The sequence below is a fragment of the Neophocaena asiaeorientalis genome, unplaced genomic scaffold (assembly GCF_003031525.2).
Source record: "Neophocaena asiaeorientalis asiaeorientalis breed wild unplaced genomic scaffold, Neophocaena_asiaeorientalis_V1.1 scaffold244, whole genome shotgun sequence".
Taxonomy (NCBI): Eukaryota; Metazoa; Chordata; class Mammalia; order Artiodactyla; family Phocoenidae; genus Neophocaena; species Neophocaena asiaeorientalis.
In genome coordinates, this window is record NW_020173763.1 from 20,026 (window position 1) to 44,314 (window position 24,289).

The window sequence follows — 24,289 nt, forward strand, 5'->3', positions numbered from 1 at the left end:
CAGAGAGGCAGGCTTTGAGTTTGATAGATCTAGCACTCTAAGAAGGTTCTCAAGCCTCAGTGTCCTTCTGTCTCTCTGCCATGACCTCCATTGTCATATTCCTTCTAATATTAATCCCTAGAATGGCTGACAATTGCAATGGAAGACGCATGGCTGTTTGTTCATAGCAAATGTAAGAGAGAGTGGCTTCCTGAAATTCTTCCAGAATAGTGAAGAGGATCTTTTCTACAAACTCCCTGCAAATCACTGTAAGAATCTCAGGATTCTGAATGTTGTGCATGCCTGTCTCTGAGCCAAAAACTAAAAATGGGAGTGGGATTAGCTTTAGAACTACCAGATCCACTTTCTAAGGGGCACTTAAGCTACATGGCTGAGATGCAGGTAACTAAATATTAGGATTCGCTGTGGAAGGTGAAGGAGATAATGGATTCTAACTACTGAAAAGCGTGTCCACTATAACATCCCCCAAAAGAAAATGTTCCCATATTTTTAATGTCAGTGCAAGTATGAGGAAAAAATTATGAGTCAAAGGATACTTTCCAATACATAAATTGTTGTCGGAAGTTGTTGTCAAGCAATAGGATTTAGGAAGGTCAAAGATGTGCTTGTAAATGGAGATTTCCTGCCCTGCACACCTCAGTGGAACAATCAGAACTTCATTATCTGTACTTCAAGCTATGCCTCCTTTGCTGCCTTGTTCTTGGGGAGCCTGTCTGTTTTCTCTGAGCAGAGATTGCTCTCTAAATGGCATGGCCCAGACACTTTCAAACTTTTTTGTTGCTGTTTGACTGTAGTATTTAAAACCATATTTATTTTATTTTATTTGTCTTTGGTGTTTCAGTCTTTTATTTTCATTTCTTTTATTCCATCTTTCTTGCTATTTTTACTTACCAATTCAGCTCTAGTATTTTATTTTCCTTTTTAACATCTTTATTGGAGTATAATTGCTTTACAATGGTGTATTAGTTTCTGCTTTATAACAAAGTGAATCAGCTATATATATACATATATCCCCATATCTCCTCCCTCTTGCGTCTCCCTCTCACTCTCCCTATCCAGGGGCAGGACAGGAATAAAGACACAGACGTAGAGAATGGACTTGAGGACGCGGGGAGTGGGAAGGGTAAGCTGGGACGAAGTAAGAGAGTGGCATGGATATATATACACCACCAGATGTAAAATAGATAGCTAGTGGGAAGCAGCTGCATAGCACAGGGAGATCAGCTTGGTGCTTTGTGACTTTCAAACTTTTAAATGACTAAGTCATTTGAACCAGCAAGCATGACGTTGCTGTCAGCTGAGCTCAAAATTTGCCCCACCAAAAAATACTCCCTTAGCCTTATGTAGCAGGAGTACTTTGTGCTCTTCAACTTTTTGACACTGACCTAGTGCTTACTAGACGAGAACTTTCTCCAGCTTCCTATAAATTTTGGCCATAATTAAATGGACATTGGTTTCCAAACCATTCAATAATTTTTATAAATTTTTTCATTAGTCTGTTCTGCTACAATGAAATAGTTGAAGAACTAAGAACCTCCATATTATTAAAGACTAACTTTAAAAAATTGTTCTAATGGGCAGGAAGGTGTTAAGTTCTGAAGAATTTAAGAATAAATACAATAAATTCATTTACCCTATAGAACATTTCTATTTTAAAGCAGTTTTATTGCTCTTAGAACATAATTGTAAAGTTCAAACATCATTGATCAAGACTAATTCAATTACATTGCTTCTTATACATATCACTCATAACATATTGTCACATTAAACAAAGCAGAAAACCCTCAAGTTAAACAACTGTATTGTCTACCCAACTTTTTTTTTGAATACCAATGCAATGCCTTTTCCTAATCTCTACTAATTGTTTCTCTTTCTTGTTTATAACTAACAACGTTAGCATGAACTAATAAATAAATATACAAAGGATAGGGCTCCCTTCACTTAATCACTTGAATCATATCCAATTCTAGTAACAAAATGTCCCACTTGGGGAAAAATAAATGCCTCAAGTGGGTTTATATTAGATCTCCATCGGTATTAGTTTACGGTGAAGGCTACATAGAAAAGAGGTGCAAAAACGCAATGGCTCCAATGGAGATAGTTTATTTCTCTCTTACATGTAAAAGTCCAGGAAGGGTAGTTGGACTTTATGACGTCACCCAGAGATGCTGATGAGTAGGGCTTGCTCTACCATCCCCCGGGGCATTGTCCTCATCTGCACATTGAAGTCTGATTGCCATTATGTCCAGTTCCCCCAGTGGGAAGAGAGGAGGTACAAAGTAGCACTCGTGGTGTGGTAAGACCCAGCCTGGAGGTGGCACAGTGCCTTCTGCTAGCATTCCACTGGTGAGAACTCAGTCACATGTTTCCTCTGGCTGGTGAGAAAGAGTAACTCTGAGTGACCAACTATGGTTTTAACTCTCTTTTTCCTATGGAAGGAGAACAGAACAGATTCTAGGGGATCAGTGGTCTGTAACACTCTTTATAAACATTGATATTTTGCATTTATTTTGTCACATATCTGAATGTGAGAAATAAGACCTTGGATTTTGTAAGTTTGAAAGAAAAAAATGAATTTAATATTGGATTATTTTTGTTAACTTATTGATCATTTCTTTTTAGCTGTGATAGTATTCTTTGATGAATGTGAGTTCTGAAGAAGAAAACTACTAGTATTTATTGAGAACTCACTCAAAATTTCCTTTAAGTTTAAAAATGGAAGCACTCTTAATTTATAAGCAGAGCTGAATGAGTAAGTTGTCTAACTACTCAAAATACACCCACTGCTACTCCTGTCATGAGTGTGGATCTAGTCAGGTGTGGTGATAGCTTCAAGGCAAATGCTTTGGAGGCACAAACCATTTCAATTTCCCTGTTTCTCCCAACTCACTGCTTTATAATCCCTGTTCCTCAGATATAATTTAGTTTAGAAATGTATTTATTTAATTCTTTTAGCATTTTTAAAATTAATTTTTATTGGCGTATAGCTGATTTACAATGTTGTGTTAGTTTCTGCTGTACAGCAAAGTGAATCAGTTATACACATACATATCTCCACTCTTTTTTAGATTCTATTCCCATATACGTCATTACAGAGTATTGAGTAGAGTTCCCTGTGCTCTACAGTAGGGTCTTACTAGTTATCTATTTTATATATAGTAGTGTGTATATGTCAATCTCAATCTCCCAATTTAACCCTCCCCTCCTTTCCCCCCTGGTAACCATAAGTTTGTTTTCTACATTTGTGACTCTATTTCTGTTTTGTAAATAGGTTCATTTGTACCATTTTTTTAGATTCCACATATAATATGATGTGACATTTGTCTTTCTCTGTCTGACTTACTTCACTCAGTATGACAATCTCTAGGTCCATCCATGTCACTGCAAATGGCATTATTTCATTCTCTTTTATGGCTGAATAATATCCATTGTATATATGTACCACATCTCCTTTATCCATTCCTCTGATGATGGGCATTTAGGTTGCTTCCATGTCCTGGCTACTGTAAATAGTGCTGCGATGAACCCTGGGGTGCATGTATCTTTTCGAATTATGGTTTTCACCAGGTATATGCCCAGTAGTGGGTTTGCTGGGTCATATGGTAGTTCTATTTTTAGATTTAAGGACCCTCCATACTGTTCTCCATAGTGGCGTCTATCAATTTACATTTTCACCAACAGTGCAAGAGCGTTTCTTTTTCTCCGCACCCTCTCCAGCACTTATTGTTTGTAGATTTTTTTTTTTTTTTTTTTTTTTTTTTTTTGCGGTACGCGGGCCTCTCATTGTTGTGGCCTCTCCTGTTGCGGAGCACAGGCTCCGGACGCGCAGGCTCAGCGGCCATGGCTCACGGGCCCAGCCGCTCTGCGGCATGTGGGATCCTCCCGGACCGGGGCACGAACCCGTGTCCCCTGCACCGGCAGGCGGACTCTCAACCACTGCACCACCAGGGAAGCCCATGTTTGTAGATTTTTTGATGATGACCATTCTGACTAGTGTGAGGTGATACCTCATTATAGTTTTGATTTGCATTTCTCTAATAATTAATGATGTTGAGTGATGTTGAGTGATGTTTAATTTCCCTGTTTCTTCCAGCTCACTGCTTTATAATTCCCTGCTCCTCAGATATAATTTGGTTTAGAAATTTAAATTATTACATCTGCGAAAAACTGGATTTTATTGCATTTTTAGTTCAAAAGTAGACTAGAGCAAATGCTTTTCTACCATAAAAAAGGTGAAATTGAGAAAAAGGATAAAATAATAAGCAAAATATATTGAATGGACAATTCTGAAGAAACATTTCATTTGAATTAAAATTTGATTGGGAGAACAGATATGTGTGTAGAGGAGGGGGTTGGGAGAGTCAGGGAGGATAACCCCCAGATCCCTGGGCCAATAAGAATAGATATCCTTCTAAGCAACAGTGAATTGAGGTTCAAACACCATTCTCGTTAGCTGGAACCCTTTTAAACCTAGAACAAAACTATGTGAAATTAGAAGGAAGAGTGATAGGGATTCTAGCATAGAATTTCTAGAATTCTGTAGCTCCAGAAATCATCTAAGGGAATATACTGGACCTCTGTCAGCAACTCTGCTTTTATATATTTAGCTTGAAGATGTGCAAAAATTAAACACACATACACTATATTTTTTTAAATAATCTTTTACCTCACTGTACTTTGCTAATATCACTTCATTGACAAAATAGTTTACCTTATTACAGAATACTAGGAAACAGTTCTTATCTTTGCAGTTTAGAAGGTTAATAATGATTAAAAGAAAAGTTAGTGAACTACCTTTCCAAGTTACTCAGTATCATCCTTTGGCATAACATTGGCGAATCACAACAAGGAAAGGGATCTGCAGTTAGGCGCTACCACTAGTGAAATGTTCTCCTTTACATTTCACATACTTCCTATACTGTGAATCTACTTCTTTCTGTTATAACTACAGCACAGAGAGTGATCAGTTTTGGCAGTTTTCACCTTTGTAATGAACCATCTATGTACCAAGCCATTGTTATTAAGCCGCTCAGCTTTGCTCACGCTGAACATTTTCCTTCTGTTGAGAGATGTTCTTTTGGCCCGCTCATTTGAACTACGTATATAAGCAGTGTGAAGTCTATAAGAACCCACAGTATCTTAACTGCACATATTTCTTTTAATAATCTTTTTAGAAGAAAAACATGTTACAGCTTCTTTGGACTGAGTCCCTGGCAAAAGGACAAGAGGGAAGTTTTTCCTGGTCTGGCATGAATTCTGAAAATTCAGGATCTTCCTGACTGGAGACCCATATTGTTTGCCCAAGGACATGCCCATAGCCGAGTTTCAGGTTCTGCAGGGAACACCTATGTCTTGGTTGTACTCCAAGATGTTCTAGAAACCTTGGGAAACGCAGCTAGTCCTAAGCAAAGTTTCAAACTGAGAATTGTCTGACAATTTTCCATTTCCCACTTATTTTTTTTCTCTCCTCCAACATATTTTATACCCAGAAACCCCAGGCTCTCATCGTAGTTCTCATTTATCCCCACTTGTACTATGTCAACCTGTTAGAGGCTAGTTTTAATTATTATATTGGAAAAGGGGTGACAAAAGATAGCTAATTTTAATGACCGCATCATTTGCTATCACATATTCTAAAGGCGAACGTGATGAGCACAGATCTATTGCTTCACTCAAAATAATCGAAATTAGAGGTTAGATTTCAGACAGAAGTACAAGCAGGTGAAGACACATCCTAGAGAGAGAGTCCTTTGCCTTATCTTTTAAGCCCAACCACATGGGCTCTGACTTCATCTAAGCATGCGTTTGGATCTGCTCGGAAAGCGAAGTAACTTATTTAAGGTGTGGCTGGTATTTCATGTTATCACTATGTTACTCTAATGCAAGCAAATTGCAGGGATGCAGGAGCCCTATTAATCTCTGAAACATCCTCCAGAAGCTCTAGCGAGAGAAAGGATCCTGTTGTTCAAGAGAAAGGGTTCTGTTCTTTCGGTAAGTCTGTGAGAATACTGAATTTGGATCATGTTGAAATAGGCAGTTGCCAAAGTGGCCAAAACAATTACTTATTTATGGCTTTCTTTTTAAGATGTATATTTAGGCAAGTGTCTGATTCTAAGGTACACATTCAGGTACCACGCTGGGCATAGGGGAATGTGATAGATGCCTCCTTGGGAAGAAAATGGAAGGGTGTTTCACAGATTAAATTCAGAAACAACCAACAAAAAGGCTTAGGGAGACATGGCTTGTCCAAGGAAAAGTGATTTATTAAAAAAGTGATTTCATAAAACTGGACACCAAAGCACTAAGGGGAGGTTTACATAAAATAGTAGATACGGTCAGTATCTGTAAGATAGAAGTTTGATAATATAGGCCATATAATGTGATACAAAGACATGTAAAACTGACTATAATCGAATCTAAACTGTGAAGTTCTCACGGGTGGCTTCTAAAAGGGTATTCACTGAAGTCACATGAGTTGGGAAGTCTCACCGTAAGAAGTTATGTGATGGATAACAGGTTATTGATATATGAGAGAGAGTACTATGTTTTAAAAAATGCCACAGTGCCATCTGACGATTCAAGTGGTCTGAGACTCTGTGTTAACTCTTGTCACTATTTACCTTTTTGAGTTGTGAGAATTCCAAGACAATGAGGTATAATGGAAAGGACATGGAAATTGGAACTGGGAGGCCTTTACATCATAAGCTGTTTAGTCTCTCTGAATCAGGACTAGAGTGTGTAAGAGCCTTTCAGTTGTATAATTCTGTGATTTTGTGAATATGATGTACATGAAAGCACGGCCAAAATATGCTGGCATAAAATCATAGAATTTTAAAGGAGCGTTTTATCACATTATGGTGAGTGGGTACATTTTAAAATGTACTTTATCTGTGAGTTTATTCTCAACAAGTTTCTAGTAATGATTAGATATTTCTCCTGATACTTTGTCTATCCTTTGTCAAAAGAAAACCATATATGTGTTGCTACAGAGCTAAAAATAAAAAAAAGAAGTGGTGAATGGATAATTGGGGCAGTCTGAGTCTTAAGCCCATTCTGAGATTTGAGTAGCCTGCCGGGGACCTAAATCTCTGACATCAGCGAGAGTAACATCTTCGTCTGTGTGAGCATAATAAGTCCCGTGTCAGAGTCTTAGGGAACGTGAACAAACACAGAGATACCATCCACTTCATTCTTCTGTGTAGAGATGCCCATCCAGTTGGGCCTCATCTGGCTTGCCCTTACTAGGGTAGAGAGAGCTTTCAGGCTGGAGGGCTCAAGCGTCTCAAGAGGACAGCTGCAGCCCACAGGATGGAAGTGGGTGGAGGGGAAGATGGCTGTCTCTAGAGCAGACCCTGCCTCCTCCTTAGCAGGTTAGGAAAACAGATGCTTATTAGCAGCAACAGGAGGAACTGGCAGACCGCCTGGGGATGAAGTACGATAACTTCCACATGCTTTACATCATTCCAAGAACATCGCTTTTAAAAACACTGTTGAGGTTTTGCTTTTTTTTTTTTTTTTGGTTTAGAATTTGTTTTTAGTTTTAATTAGAGTATAGTTGCTTTACAATGTTGTGTTAGTTTCTACTGTACAGCAAAGTGAATCAGCTCTACGTATACCTATATCCCCTCTTTTTTGGGTTTCCTTCCCATTTAGGTCACCTCAGAGCATTGAGTAGAGTTCCCTGTGCTGTACAGTAGGTTCTCATTAGTTATCTATTTTATACATGGTATCAATAGTGTATATGTGTCAGGCCCAGTCTCCCAATTCATGCCCCCCCTTCCCCCTTGGTATCATGCATTTGTTCTCTACATCTGTGTCTCTGTTTCTGCTTTGTAAATAAGATCATCTATACCAGTTTTAACACTGTTGAGTTTTGAAAGAACTCTTTTTGGATCTACTTTAAGATAATTTTTAATCAATGTATTATAGCTTAATGGATAAGAGTTCAACTCTGATTTGGAATCAGACTCCTTGGCCTCAAAACGCACTTTACCATTTACTTTGAGCAAATGATTTAACCTTCTTGTGTGTCAGTTTCCTTATTGGTAAAATGCTGATAAAAAGGATATGTACCTTATAGGATGGCGGAGAGGATAAAAGGAGTACTTAGCAAGCGCTTATCAGTAGAATGACCAATATTTATTAGTTATTATTATTATTTTTATGTAAAACAAACAGATTTCTGTAACTAAAACCTCAGGCAGCTGATAAATGTGTCTATTAAGTCCAAACTCCACTAGCATTTCATTTTCTTTTATTTCTTTTATAGTCAAGGTCAGATGTACTATTCCAGAAATCTTTCAAGCTTCTAATTGTTCTCAGGGCCATCTACCGTTGTGCCTGTCATTCAAGTTTTTTTGGTAATTCCCCATTTTCTCTCTCTTACTAGCTTTGAACAAACTTGTAAAATGTGTGAAACCAGTAGACGCTAACCCTAACCCCATTATCTCATGCTCTGAATTATTAGCTTTAAGCGTTTTTCCTTGCCTATCTTGTTCTTTATTAAGCATCCCACCCAGGGAGGGATAAATTGGCAGACTGGGATTGACATATGCAGACTGCTATATATAAAATAGATAATAAGAACTTACTATATAGCACAGGGAACTCTACCCAATACTCTGTAAATGACCTATATGGGAAAAGAATCTAAAAAAGAGTGGATATAATGTATATGTATAACTGATTCACTTTGCTGTACACCTGAAACTAACACAACATTGTAAATCAACTATACTCCAATAAAAATTAATTTAAAAAAAACAAAAGGTTGAGAGTTACAAAAAAAAAAAAGCATCCCACCAAAGAGCCTTCTAATGATATGGTATGAAACTTTCATTTTATTCTCTCAGTTATTATAAAAATTTAGATGGTAAGTATCTCTTAGAAATATGGAACTATAGGACACACTCGTCTCCTCCACTGCCACCTGCTGCGGCCGGCGTCCACACTGCACACAGCACGGCTGGCAAAGCCCACAGGCTAAGTGCTGAGGAGAAGTACCAGCTGCTGTCAGACCTGCGGGCCATGGGTTGGAACGAGCCGGAAGGCCAGGATGTCACCTTCTGGCAGTTCCATTTCAAAGACTTCCGTAGGGCTTTTGGCTTCGTGGTGAGAGTGGCCCTGCAGGCTGAGAAACTGGACCACCATCCTGAATGGTTTAACATTTACGACAAGGCCCACATCACCCTGAGCACTCACGCGTGTGCGGGCCTTTCAGAACTGGACATAAATCTGGCCAGCTTCATCGAGCAAGTAGCAGAGTCCGTGACATAGACCCTGCCCTTCCTCTCTGAGTTCTTCAGGGGAAAGGGGGGACTGAACTGGGGATCCAGAGAGGGAACTGGGGAGCCCCGAAATGTTGCTGCAGTCAAAACTGACAAGTCGATCCTGTTGCCTCTGTTTAGAGGCAAGTCTCTGCCATCGAAAAAGGCGAGCATCACCGCCAACACCAGAACTTAAACCACTTTTCCCCACACCACTCTCTTCCTCCTTGGGGCTCTTTTACGTGTACACTGATTTGAATCAGTTCTTCTCTTGCTTTACAACTTTCCAGCGACAACAACGATTTCTTTCCAGGCAGTGTCTTGCTCCCTTCCTGATTCATTTCCCAAGAAGCTGTGATGGAAAAGTGTGTCTAAGATAAAGTCTGATCTTAGAAGCCAGAACCTTAAAGTCATCCTCATCCTATGTGACAGACATGCATGTGCTATTATGCCTCCAATAAAAACACTGTTTCACTTGGAAAAAAAAAGAAATATGGAAGTATAAAGTTCAAATTTTCCACTCCTTTATTCTGCTCCCACATCTGCCTGTGCCTCAGTTCTCTCCATCTCCAGGAGATGATCAATAAAATAGATGATCATTGAAGCCTCCCAAGAATTGACACTGTCTTACAAAGTCCCACAAATATCTTCTAGCTAGTGCTGTTATAAGATAAACTTCAGATTCTGTGGTTTTGCACATTTCTCTTCTTAACGCACAACCTGTCTTCTGCTCCTATTCTTGCAATCAGTTCTTAGAAAGCAGTGAGTAGAAACCTCTCACTGGTGTTAACAAGCGAGAAATGACAGCTTTCTAGTGTTATCTCTCCTAGTAGATACAACATTAGCCTAAAATAATTCATGATGATCTCACCATGATGGTGGGCAGAGGAAATGACCAGTATGGATGCTGGCAGCTTCTCAGGACCATATCAGTGATTATATGCAGGCACTACTTATTCTATCAATGATGTCTCTAAGCAAATTATCTCTGAAGATAAAACACGTTCCTTGTTTAGGTCAATTCTGCCTGAGATGATATTTTGCACAAGCTTTACAAAAGACCCTGTTAAGACAAGCTAGTTTTACCTGCAATAGCTTTTCACTGTAACTTTTATGGGTGACATTGGGAACATACATTATGTGTTGATAAACGCAACGAATCACTTTTTATCATTTTAAAATCACTTCCACTTTTACAAAATCTATAAAGCCATAGTACCTGGAATTTTATTTCTCTTTCACCTAGAACATCTTTCTAACAGTCAAAAAATTACCTGAAAGGGGCAAAAAAAATATGGAATGAGAAATATCACTCTTCTGTTCTTCAGAAAGAAGAATAATAAGCTTTTCTAGAGTGCCTATCACTCTCCAGGAAGTGTGTTTGGCACTAGAGATATATATGCATTTCAATCAGATTTTCCTTGTTGTCAAGTATTTTATAATTTTTAAGAGAAACTTAGAAAAATATAAAAGGATACAATCATATGTTAAAAGTACATGTAATCAAAAAAACACATATAATCATGTAAGAATGCAAGTGTGTTCAAGATACTATGAGTTCAAACGAGGGACATTTAATTCAGACTGTAGATACCAGAAAAGTTTTTCAGAGCAGGTGACTTTCACTGAGCGTGTGTGTGTGTGTGTAAAATTACCTAGATACAAAAAGTGGGCTCTCATTCCAGGAAAACAGAACATAAGCATTGTCCATGAGAAAATAATTAGGCCAAATGGTTCCAGTATCCCATTAGTTGCCCTAACATGGGTTGGAAGATAAAGATAGCAGAACGGAGACCAAAGACTCCTTAGGTGTCCATGAAGCCATGGGTTGACCATAAAACAGTGTAAGATGAATGAGTAGTGTCATGGACCCTTCTTACTGTCATTGCTGCTCACTGATCCCACTTCTGCCTGTGCCTCACTTCTCTCCATCTCCAGGAGACTGACAGTCTCCACTACTCTACGCAAATGCCATCCCTGCTAAAGTGTCCCCATTTAGCACCATCAGTGGCATTTTGGAATTATCTCAAGCTATGAAAAGAACCAGAATCAACTTACAGGTAATGTAAATCCCCCCAATTATTATCATGTCGCTTCCATTCTCTGCTATGTACATTCTTTATAAATACAGCGTTCTTTCCTGTCGTGTTGGAAATGTGAGCCCACTGTGACTAAGGTCATATTTAATACAGACCCAACATTTTCTTGGCACTCCCTAAGTGTTAAATAGCAATGAGAGGAGATGAAGTAGTACAAGAACAAGAAAGTGATTAAAATAGATCCCAATCGATTCCAGCTGCATTAGAAACATAAGGGGAAAAAGTGAACACTTATTATCAAATTATAAAACCGAAAATATGTCTAGGAAAGTGTGGGCTATTTCAAATCATTAGATAGTTTTGAACTGAAATCCCTTAAAACTATACAACAAAAAACTATTTTCCAGATGTCCCTTATACCGATACGGAGAACGTAAAATATACTTCCCTTACAATTTGGATTTTTAAACATTTATTTATAATCATATTAAAATGTGAAGTTTTACTCATTGTTTTAGATATTTAGTCAGGTGAATATCTGACTAATGAATAACACATGGTACAGGAAAAATATATATACATTTTAATTTTAGGTCTTCTGAAGCCCATTGTTCATTTCAGGCTGCCTTACTGAGAGTCCTTGCACCAAACGCCTCTGGTTGCATTCCATTCAAGACAAAGGCATATTTTAGGGATGTACCTCTCACAAAGAGGTATTGATGGACCAGGAATCAGAGTTTGGACAAATGAACATTTCATTATAACACAGCCTAATTGTTAAAGCTCTTCTTATTGAAAAGAATAAAAATGTCAGTATTCATCACAGTAGCTCAGCAGGAACTCCTCCTCTTTTTCCCCACAATGCACAGTAAGAATGGCAGTTTTAAGCTTATCATTGAACATTTTGGAAGTGTTGGTTCTTCCTTCCTTTTGCTCTAAATACGCTAAGAAGTATTTTAGTAACAATTATGAAAAAAATTGGTAATAATTTTAAGCTAAACTTTATACGTGGAATTGTGAAAAAAAAATCTCAGCGATCACAAGAAAATGCAAGTTAAGAGCTGCCTGGAAGGCCTGCTTTTTTCATTTTAGGGCCCTGGGATGGTTTTTATGGGATAATAAGGATTCATAGGACCACCCTAAAACTCAAATAAGATGAAGACATAAGTACTTTAGAAACTATAAAGGTTTTATAGAGCTAAGGGAATAAAATTTGCATTGGTAATTCTTATCTCTATACAGCTTTTAAGTTTAGTATCTTTTCAGCTTCTCCAGGAAAGATATGTATTGATCACTGCCCTAAGTGTAAAAACTGAAACAGGGAAGGACCAAGATACAGTGAAGGTCACTAATCTGGCACTCAGAATTCCTGTTATTAATTAGATGATAATGTTGAGTATGTCATGTAAACAGCTGACAGCTCAGTGTGTCCTAGTGGTGAAAATGCGGTGGGTAGACTAGATGAAGAACACAAATGCATGGCAACCAATAGCCCTCACACCTGAGTGTGCATTGCTAATTGATCATGGAAGTGGTCTGGCTAAGACAGTGTGGTCTCAGAATCTTTGTTGACAGTACGCCAATCAAAGCTGGCTCTCCAGGAGCTAGACAGTCTCTAAGAGTTTCCTTTTCCAGGTCTAAGAACCTATCGTTGTCACCTGTGAATGTAGATCAATTGCATTATCCATTCTCACCTTTATTGCTGCTCCGCCCTCATCTCCTGCCTCTCTCTCTCACTCTGCCTGCGCCAGCCACACTGGAGGTGTGTCTTTGTCTCACAAACTTTGCAATGACTATACCCTCTGCCTAGAATACTGTACTCCCACGTGTCCACGTGCTCACTCTGTTTTCTTCCCCAAGTCTTCACTAATCTCAGCCTTTCAACGGTGTTCACAGGAGTTGGTAAACTATAAGCCATGGGCTGAATCTGGCCCCCTGTCTGTGTTTGTATGGCCCACAAAGTAAGAATGGCATTTACATTTTCAGTTGAGAAGTACATAAGTCAGAAGAATTCTATTCACATGAAAATTACATGAAATTCAAATTTCAGTGTTCATAAATAAAGTTTTATTGAGACACAGGCTGTGTTTGTGCTAAAATGGTCGAGTTGAATGGTTATGGCAGAGACCACATGGTCCACAAAGTGTAAAGTATTTACTATCTGGTCATTTACAGAATAAGTTTGCCTACCCCTAGGATACACTTAACATTTTGTTAATTACTGGAAGTACTCACCGGCAATCCTGATGCCCTCTCTTTCCCTCTCAATTTTTAAAAATAATATTTATCACATTGTACCATACACTGTCCTTGTATATTATGTATACTGTCTCTCCATAAGAGCACAAATTCCATGAAGTCAGAGGATTTTGTCCACTTTATTATCTGATATATTCCCAGTGCCCTGAACAGTATCTGGTACATAGTAAATATTCAATAAATATAATTCTGGAATGAATGAATTATATGGAAGATACCTGCATTACGTAGAAATATATTAGATGGAGTAGTCGCAGGAGACTTCAGGAGAAGATGATATTTTAGTGTTAAAGGGTACAAAAGACTTAGGGAACATTTTTCCTAGAAAGGGGTACTGAATGAAAGAACATGTGTGTAGGGTAGCCTAGATGTAATGCAGAGCCCGGGAGGTAGAGAGGAGGTGGAAAGTAGGCTGAGCCCGGGTTATGGAAGACTTGGAATGTCTGATTAAGATGCTTGGGTATAATCTTATAAAAAATAGATATTTCAGGAAGATCTGTCTGATAATGATATGATATATACAGTATGAGTTGGAGTGGGTAAAATATATGTGAGAATTGTAATAGCCTGGGTTCAGGCTTCTAAGATTGGACAGTGGCAGATGAAGTGAAAGAGAAAGGACACAGGGAGAAAGGAAGGAGTAACCAATGGTACCTTCACTATTGTGACCTTTGGTGACAAAATGTTTTTGTCAAAAGTTGAAAGGCAGCAGAAAAGAGAAAGCATTAAAAAATAAAAACCAGTCTGCTTCAGTTCTTTGTAGTTTATTGAATAAATATGCATACAGTTCCCAGTTTAAGACTTCTGTAGATTTTATGCCTCAGAGAAGGCATATATGATGATAAACCTGACAATATAAACTAAACCAATTAGATTTTAGTAGAGTTAGATTAGTTGAACTATTCAGAATGAAGTCAGAATGGGTTTCACTCAGGTAGCTTTTACTTGTGCCATTTGTGTTAAACAGAGATAATAAATCCAAATATACATGATAGTGCCTAGATTTTTTTGGTAAAAGTAATAGCATGACATAATTCTAAGTGAAAGACAAGAAAATATCACATACAATTTGATTCAGTTTATGTAAAATTTTATATATACTTTAGATGGAATTTTAGGCTGTATTCTCTTCTCCATATTTTCTGTATTATTTGAGCTTTTTTTCTGCAATGACTATATTATTTTCTTTTACAATCACAAAAGAGCTATTTTTATATTAAACTATTAAAAGTGACAGGTTGGATGTATAGCAAAGATCTCCATAGATTTGTTTAGATATTAAGAACAGATTCATGCTACAAACTATTTATTTGCTATGAAGAGAATTAGGAAGTATTTAGCAAAGTTTGAGATAATAATGTTCAAATAAACTGACTGTCAAGTACATTTGCAATGTTTTTAGTCTAGTAAGAACAGGCAATTGACTGATTAAACTAAGATTATGAATTTTGGAAATTAGACCTCGGTCCAACGGCAAAGAATCACTTGTTGCTTGAGTCATCTTTAAAATGGATTATGGTAATCTATCCTTAAAGGGTTATTTAAAAGAATTAATATAAAGGATATAAAACACCTGTCTAGTGAGTAGCTGTTCCAAAAATGATAGCTATTATTATTAATAATTGGATAAGTAGTAAATAAAATAAATCAGAGTTTGAGAGTCAAGCTACATTTACTTAATCCTTTACTTAATTTGTTCCACTTAATGCCATGAAGTACTGTGCTAAGTGCAGGTGAATACATGTATTATCAAGGGCCTGCCCTGTCTTTAAGGTATAAACAATGCGTTTAATAAGGTGTTACAGATGCTATGACTCAAGTTCCTATACGACAGAGAACTTAAATCAGGCCACCTCCCCAGTGAAAGTTCAGCATCTAAAACTATGTGCTTTGGTGTACCCTGATGCTTTTCACTAAAAATATATGTAAAAGCACTTCTATTCGGAAGCTGTTCTTTTATTCATCCATTCATTGAACAGTTATATATTGAGCATCTTCCATTTTCAAACATTCTTCTTGTAGCTGGCCCTATACCAACAAAGACAAACAAGATTTCTTCTCCCACAGAAGTTTCAATCTAATGAAGGCAGAAAATTAAACTAGGAAAAAAACAGAGAAGATAAATTCAGTCAGTACTATAAAGAAAATCAAACACGGTGGTATGATGGACTAGGCTAATTTAGCTTAGTTAAGTAAGGCTTTTCTGAGCAAGGAGTATCTGACCTGAAACCTGAATGATGAAGCTCCTGTCATGTAGAGAGAGAAAATTTGACAGGAGGGAATTCCAGACTCAGGAAATAGCTAGTACAAATCACCTAAGGCGGGACCAAACTTAACCAGTTCAATAAACAGAACTGTTTAAAACTATGGTTGAAGAAACAGGGGAAAGAGAAGGAAGCTGTGAGGTCAGAGAAGTGTTCTCAACTATAAGCTTGAATATGAACTCCCCTATGTAGCAGAAAGTTACAAAGAATCCTGACATTTCAAAATCAAGGATTTAATTCAATATTCTAGAACACTTGAGGTCATCTACTCTACCTAAGCGTGTAATTCATTTATCTATTCGATCAACAAGTATTTGGGGACTTCCCTGGTGGTGCAGTGGTTAAGAATCTGCCTGCCCAAAGGGAATGCTTCTGTCTCCAGTCTCCTGATAGCTTTTGGAAGAGGCCATATGCTGACCGTCCCAAGTTTCACAAGAAATGCAACACGTTAGTGTCCAGCTGATGCGTTTTGTTTATAACTTGTCAGATACAGGGATTTTCTCCAATTCGAGCTCCAGGGCAATCAAGACTGTGGAATCCGTAACCGACACCAAGGCAGACATAAATAAAAGGTACAGGTGTGTGAGCAGCAAACAGATCCGCATGCGCAACGTGACCATCGGGCTCCGTGACGCCACACTCCAGGCCTACCTCTCCAACAACAGCTTCTGCAGGGAGGAGACGCGCTGTAAGACTGGCCCTCCCCGCCCACCCCGGCGGCGCCGCCCCAGTCCTCGCCCAAGAGACCCTCGGGGTCCAAGTACAACGTGAGCGTCACCAGCGGGACCTGCCTGCTGGCCAGCATGGGGCTGCAGCTGAACGTCACCTGCAGGACGATGGACAACACAACGGTGACCAGAGAGTTCAGCATCAACCCCAACAAGACCACCTTTGGGGGGAGCTGCACAGCCCAGCTGGTGACCCTGGAGCTCCGCAGCAGGAACCAGCTCCTGGCGCTCCAGTTTGCGATTAACGCAAGTTGCAGCCGGGTTTTCCTGCACGGAGTTCAGCAGACGCTGACTCCGCCCGATGCCGGAGACCCCGCCTTCAAGGCCGCCACCGCCCGCTGAGCGCGCTGCAGGCAGCCGCCGGGAACTCCTACGAGGGCAACGCTGAGGAGCTCGTGCAGGTCACCTAGACCTATTCAGGGTGTGGGTCGGCGTTCCGCGTGGACGGGGACAAGTTTGGGCCTGTGGAGGAGTGTCAGCTGCGTGAGAACGGCATGCTGATCCCCATCGCCGTGGGCGGCGCCCTAGCAGGGCTGGTCCTCAGCGTCCTCATCGCCTACCTTATTGGCCGGAAAAGGAGCCACGCGGGCTGCCAGACCATCTTGCCGGCCGCCCGCACCCGCCTCGGATCAGCAGCAGCTGCAGGGCCTCGGGCCGGTTCCCTGGGCTTAGATTGTTTTTGAGGGAGGCACCCTTTCTTGCAAACTGGTTTTCACATCTGCTTTATCCAATGTGAAGTTCATCCGGCCACAGTTACTATTCACAAAAGAGCAACTATGGAAATGACGGTGTTAATTTTGCTAACTGGGTTAAATATTTTGCTAACTGGTTAAACATTAATATTTACCAAAGTAGGACTGGAAAGGGGGTGGAGGGTAAGAGAGCTTTTCTAAATGGGCACTGGCTCCACTGTCATTTGGCTTTTTAAGATTCGGGTGTTTGATCGCTTCACTCTTTACTCAGGTGTAAGCCTTGCAAAGGGAGAGTCTCTGGTCTTAATGCTTTGATGGAGGCCGGTAGCTGTGAGCCTGACGCGCTGAAGAAATCAGTAGGAACGAGAATCGTAGAGCAAGCAGTAGTACGAAGAAGCAGATCTGAGAGGCTGGCCCCTCGAGCATCGGTACTCCAGGACGCCGGGTCCTCGGGCTTTCCACTCTCTGCCACTCGAGAGCTTGCACCTTTTAAAATAGAAAAATGGGCGTTGTTTTTATTTACTTTTTTGTAAAGTAATTTTCCTTCTGTTGGAGGTTTGGGGTGATCCTTTGTCTGCACTGTGTACAATAATCGTTTCACTCTGATTCATCACTTGCAGCTGGGTGGCCTGTGTGCTGAGGAGCATCCCCTCCTGCGACGCGTTGCCCTAAGGATGCTGATAAAACGTCTTTTTGTTTTAAAAAAAAAGAAAGAAAGAAAGAAAGAAATCCGCTTGCCAATGCAGGTGACACGGGTTCGAGCCCTGGTCGGGGAAGAAGTTGCCGCGGAGCAACTAAGCCCGTGTGCCACAACTACTGAACCTGTGTTATAGAGCCCGCGAGCCACAACTACTGAAGCCCTTGTGCCTAGAACCCATGCTCTGCAACAAGAGAAGCCACCGCAATCAGAAGCCTGCGCACCGCAAGGAAGAGTAGCCCCCACTCGCGGCAACAGAGAAAGCCCGCAGACAGCAACGAAGACCCAATGCAGCCAAAAATAAATAAATTTATTTATTTATTTTTTTGCGGTACGCGGGCCTCTCACTGTTGTCGCCTCTCCCGTTGCGGAGCACAGGCTCCGGGCGCGCAGGCTCAGCGGCCATGGCTCACGGGCTCAGCCGCTCCGCGGCATGTGGGATCTTCCCGGACCGGGGCACGAACCCGCATCCCCTGCATCGGCAGGCAGACTCTCAACCACTGCGCCACCAGGGAAGCCCATAAATTAATTTTTTTTAAAAAAAGAAATATTTGTAAACACCTACCAAATACAAAGCCTTCAAGAAATTTAACCCATAGGAAAGCTCAGGTGTATACACTTTGTGTCAGAAGTTAAGGTCTCATACAGACAGGGAGAGATCACTTCTTGCTGGGCAAATCTGAGATTTTGTGGTTAGGTTGGCATTTGAGCTAGGGTAGGTGGGTAGGATTTAAACATAAAATACGATGATGCTGAGGAACACAAGAAGGCATTCTAGGAAACAACATGAGTAAAAGCATAGAGATAAGTTGTTTAGGTAATAATAGCATGCTGTTTGAAATTCCTCTTATAAAACATCTTTGAGTTTTAAAATTCAACAGATCATTGTGAAACCTAAACTTGACCTTTTCACATTTCTGTCTCCCACTTTCCTTTGTAAGAAATTACATGTGTGTGTTAATCAGAATTCTGTGAGCTGCATCACAGGTGTTCTACATGCATTGAGCAGTAGAGTGAGATGAGATGGATAGGCCTTTCCTCCTAACTTTAAAATATAGTCATGCTGGGTCTTCTGCTAAACAGTGAAGTGCAGGAGGAAAGGCCCAAAGTGTGAGGGTCATCAACTACAGAATTCCACAAGGTCTGACGATCACCAAGGCTACGAGTCACTGGCCAGCCCAGTGCCCACCAGGCCTGGTAAACCAAGAAGTGATGTTAAGGAAGTGGAAACTGGCTGATTTGTATGAATTTGTTTAATCTGTTCTCAACCAATAACATGATTTACATCAGGTGATGTGTTTATGACACATGGATTCAGAAAGGCAGTCATTTGGTTATGAACTCATTGTTTCCTTTTCAGAAAAATTGACCTCACCCATTAGCCCTTTTATGTAGTCTTCCTAAAGCTTACCACTATCTCCATAATGCCTCCTCAACTGTTCACAAATGTTATTTCACAAGTACCGATGCTTCTCAAATGTCAGGTTTGCAGGGGTTTTATTGCCACATTTCAGGTTGATTAATGTAAGAACAAATAAATAAGGGCTTAAACTGTTGATGCCTCATGGACAGGTACGGCTGAAGATGGCTGCCAGTAGATAAAATAGTTGGCGATAGAACAAGGTTATATTTATAATAAAGACACAGGTCTTAGGTCCTAAGTAGTAACTCCTTTACATCTATCCATTTATACAACTTGCAGTCTTCTCCCCTCTTGCAGTTGTCAGGCACCTGACATATATCAAACAATTAATACAAATAGGGTTGATGTTTGGGCAAATTGGACAAGAGAAAGATTTTAAAATTTAATTCTAGGGGTCAGTGGTAAAAGGCAGAGTTTTCATGAACATGAATTCCCTAGAATTTCTTCAGCTCTGTCAGTGTCAGCAGTACTTCCATGTATTGATTCAGGGAATGTTTATTGAGGGCTTACTCTGTAACAGTCACTGTGCTAGAAGGTAAAGATCCAATGTGACAAAAGAGAGAGTCCCTGCATCGCAGAATTACAGAAAAGGAAACTAAAAGGACAATACAACTGATGAGGAAACTTCAGAGGACAGAGAAGTAGCAAACCTAGGCTTTGAGTCTCAGGGCTCTCTCCTTGGAAGAAGTACCATATAGGCTGAGACATAGATGAGCAGGTGTTAGTGGGTTGATGGACAAGAGGGTCGCAGAGGTGTGAAGACATAGCTCTTTCAGGAAAGCTACGGCTGGAAAGTCAGGATTGGGGTCCCTGCGTAACTTCACGTAATATAAATTACGTTACTCTCTAATACTCTCTCAATGTGCCCTCTACTTTTCCTACATAATACTTAACATGACATGCAACTCTATATTTATATAATTTTTAAAAATGTCTATCATTCCTCTGCTTGTTTTGTTACCCCACTTTTGGGCACATGGTAAGGCACTCATTTGTTGAATCAACAAGCAGCTGAGAGGTGAGGGAGGGAATAGCAGAAAAGATGCTAGAGAGACAGCCAGGAGACAAATTAAGCAGGGCTTTCTTGACCGTATTAAGGAGTCCTGAACCTTCATTCTAAGAGAAGTAAGAGATAAAGAGCTTTGAGCTACTCTTTGCATTTCAGAAAGATCACTTTGACTGCAATGTAAAAAAACAGATTGGAAAAGAGCCAGGACTCAGTCTGTCAGTTACCTGAGCCAGCTGAAATTATATCACTGGGAGTGGACTTAAAAGAGAGTTAGGATGAGAAATTGAAGAGGTTTGGTGATGGTTAGATAAGGAAGGGGAGAACAATGGAGTTCTCCAAAATGACTCATAGGTTTCTGCATGGGACAGCTAAGTGAATCATGAAGTAAAGCAGTGTTTTGGTTTTGTTTTTGGTGACGGAGAAATGAGATTCAGTTGTGAGCATATTAAGTTTAAAATGCCTGTAACGTCATCTAAGAGATGTTCAGGAGGGAGTTGGATGGATATCGGTCTCTGAAGCTTATGAGAGAAATTTTGGCTGGGGTTAGAGATTTGTGAGCCATCAGAAGATAAAAACATGAAAGTTGTCCTTTGCTGATGCAGCTGAAAGGATTCTTGCAAGTCCTGCTTCCATAGACACTCTCTTAAGGGTCCTCTTCTAGGCTGACTCCAGCCAGTCCACACACACAGAAATAAATCACAGAAGAAGATTTATAACTTTGGGAAAAATCACATGGTCTTTTTCAGGCACTGTAGAGGCCATTATGACGGCAGAGCCAACAAAGTGGCAGCTGGACTCTATAGGTCTCTACATCGCAGTTCAAAGTTCGTCCTTTCATCTCCTTGCTAAGTAGTGATCCTGTGTCACAGTTTTATTTGAGCCTGTTTGAGTAAGAGACACATACATCAGGAAATCTGTCGGGGCATTGTTATCCTACAATGCCACGCTGAATTAATCATGTCATTCTATTTACACATGTAATTCCCTTTGACCAGAAATTGAAATTGCTTTTCTTATTTGCTACTTCTCAGCGTGGACCTCTCATTTCATAACTGCTGTGACCTGTGTAGCGAAAGACTCTATGTGCCTTGGATGTGTTTTGTTTGATTTGTTTTGTTACACCGACAATGTTTAAAATAGCAGTTTAACTTGTAGGTGTTGTACTTAGGTACAATACAAGTACCATGAAGTTCTTTCATCCTACCTATCTCTGGCATTTATTTTAAATGCACACCTTCTGCAGATATTTGGTTTGTGACCCTTACCCTAAAATGTTAAGATCAACAACGAAAGCACATACGTAATACAAAAGTAGGCTAGCAAAGGAAAAGATGAGCTAACGTGTGATGGGCATGGGAAGGAGGAATAGTTTATCAAAACCGCCCTATATTTTACAGAACAAAAATGAATTTGCCATTTTTCCAGGTAGACCTGGCAGAAGAAAGTACACAATAAAAGGCATAACATGAATGAATGAAGCATTTTCAAGGATGGATAGGTAGTAAGGTGTTAATGGTATAAAATGTTTGCAGGCAATAAAGAAGCACCCTGAATGCCATGGTAAGGGTTTTGGGATTTCCTTAGACAGAAGGGAGTGAGGAAAGTATTTGATGCCACAGAAGAAAATGATCATTCCTTTTAAAAAGAGCTCCTTGGCAGCATTATAGATCATGGATTTGAAGGAAGTAAAGCCAGAAGAACTATTAGGTCATTTTCCATGGCATTCATGTCGACACAAATTCGGAATCTATGCTACTAGTGAAACCTTGATCTCTGAAATCATTTACTATAACTGCCTGCTCTTTAAGTCTCCCAGTAAACACACCCTCGTTATTTTTTAGGACTAATAGCCCCTTAATCTTTCTTCCTTGTCCAAGCCTATTCTCCCTTCTTGGCTTCACTCCTATCCTTATTCAGCCTGCAATGTGGGGATCAACGTTTTTGTCTGCACTCTCACCAACACTTCTGATTCCTTTCGCCCCTCGACCTGAGCCCAACCTTTATCTTCCAATCCTCTTACTCACTCTTAGTTAACTTCCTCTCTCTGTGGTTTCTAGTTTCCCACAGCTGGAAGCTAGAAAAATCTCTCTAGAGGCCTGTTAAAAATTTTAGAACCTCAACCCAGGCCCAGAGAAACAATCTCCAATGAAAACTGGCTTTTAAAATAATATTCTAGTTGATTCTTTTCATCTGGTAAGTTTAGAAAACAATGCATAGATAAGTCCATAATTCCCCAATAGCAACTCCTCTGAGTTTATTCCAGAGCCTTAAAGGTGCAGCTCAGCTCTTCTCCCTAATTTGCCTAAATTTAATGCCGAAAGAATGAAACAACTTAATTATTCTTTATTCTCTTGCAAGGATTCTTTACCCTTCCTGTCCCTCTTATTTCACAGCTTAACCCATCTGTTATAAACTGAACGTTTGTGTTCCTACCACCATGTCCCATCCCCCAATCCATATGTTGAAGCCCTAACTACCAATGTGACTGTATTTGGAGACATGACCTTTATAAATGTAATTAAGGTTAAATGAGGTCATAAGGCTGAGGCCCTGATCTGTTAAAATTAATGTTTTCCTAAGAAGAGACATCAGAGAGGGGTCTCTGAATCTCTGAGAGACTCCCCTCACCCCGACCCTGGCTTCTGTCTCTTTCCAAAGAAAGGCCAAGTGAGCACACAGCAAGATGGCAGCTGCCTACAAGCCTGAAAAAGAGCTCTTACCAGAACCTGACCATACTGGCACCCTGATCTCAGACTTCCAGCCTCCAGAACTGTGAGAAAGTAAATTTCTGTTGTCTAAGGCCTCCAGTCTTTGCTACTCTGTTATGGCAACCTGAGCAGTCTCATAGACCGTCCTTTCCTTATTTATGACCCAGGCCCCTCTTATCTCCTCTGAGACAAGCATCTATTTAATTCCTACTAAGTGCACAGCAAGATAAATTTGGTTCTTGTCCTCATGAAGCTGAGCCTGGGTGGAGAGGATAAGATATTACAAGGTTAACTCTTCCTTTTAGTACTTCTCTTTCTCTCTCTCTCTTTCCTATATTTAATCTCTCTCCCTCCATCTGTCTTCCTTCTCCTCTCTCTCTCTCTCACTCCTCCATGCACAACTCCCTCTTTTTTGGTAGTACTCCCTTCTCCTTGATCCTTGGGCCCTCTCTCTCTCTCTCTTTGAACTCATTCTCAAAAAAAAAAAAAAAGAAAAAGAATCTCTCCCTCTTTTTAACCTCTCAAGTTACTTGTCGATTCCCTTCTTTCTACAATATTCAGGATACTAAAAGAATTAGTGATCCTATCTTAGTATAATCATGTATTTATATTGTAATTTTGCAAATATTTTCAGTAAAATAAACATTTATCTGAGCTGCACACACACAGAGAAAGAATAGTCTTCAAAATACATTCACCTTCCTCACTGGCTGTGTCATAAAGAAAGATCTTATACTCTTATTGTTTTTGTCTTGTTTTATAACCTATTGAAATGTTGACCTCTCCCCACTTGGGCTCATTTCCCTCAGTTCTGATCACTACTCTCCACTCCCTACCAGATAAAGTCTCAAGTCGGACTCCAATTGACACCTTCCACCATTTCTATCTCAAACCAAGGAATTCACTGTCATCTTTCATACTGTCTGCTTTCCTTTGACCTGACATGCTTTTCCCACCTCTGTTTCCACATGAAAAAGAAACTCTTGCTAACCTATAAGACCAAGCTGACAAATCACCCTTTTGGAGAAGCCTTACTTGGCCTTTCCATGGCTTATCTCCTCTTGGGTTCCCAAAACACTGGAAATAATTGTAATGACATGTTTATAGGTTTAGTAGACAGGCAGTCCCCTGGTTTTTATATTCCTAGTTCCAGGTACTTATTTAATATTTACTAAATATCTAATGAATGAATAAATTAAAACAA

At 39.9% G+C, this 24,289-nt stretch overlaps 1 protein-coding gene and 1 pseudogene across 1 annotated transcript; both read left to right on the forward strand.

Moving 5' to 3' along the window:
* The first annotated feature begins 7,204 nt into the window (after positions 1-7,204).
* LOC112403730 (pterin-4-alpha-carbinolamine dehydratase-like) lies at positions 7,205-9,462 on the forward strand. Its single transcript, XM_024751342.1, has 3 exons — positions 7,205-7,370; positions 8,870-9,251; positions 9,408-9,462. Exons 1-3 carry the CDS (start codon positions 7,205-7,207, stop codon positions 9,460-9,462), a joined length of 603 nt encoding a protein of 200 aa, XP_024607110.1.
* Positions 9,463-14,483: 5,021 nt separating this feature from the next.
* Positions 14,484-17,239, forward strand: LOC112403732 (lysosome-associated membrane glycoprotein 1 pseudogene; annotated as a pseudogene).
* The last annotated feature ends 7,050 nt before the right edge of the window (positions 17,240-24,289 follow it).

What these genes read in the sequence shown, in the direction of transcription:
- LOC112403730 (XM_024751342.1), top strand. Translation starts at nt 7,205, where the DNA reads ATGCCCATCCAGTTGGGCCTCATCTGGCTTGCCCTTACTAGGGTAGAG. An exon ending in CCCTGCCTCCTCCTTAGCAG is followed by an intron (nt 7,371 to 8,869) that starts GTTAGGAAAACA and finishes ATAAAAATTTAG; the next exon opens with ATGGTAAGTATCTCTTAGAA. An exon ending in AATCTGGCCAGCTTCATCGA is followed by an intron (nt 9,252 to 9,407) that starts GCAAGTAGCAGA and finishes GCCTCTGTTTAG; the next exon opens with AGGCAAGTCTCTGCCATCGA.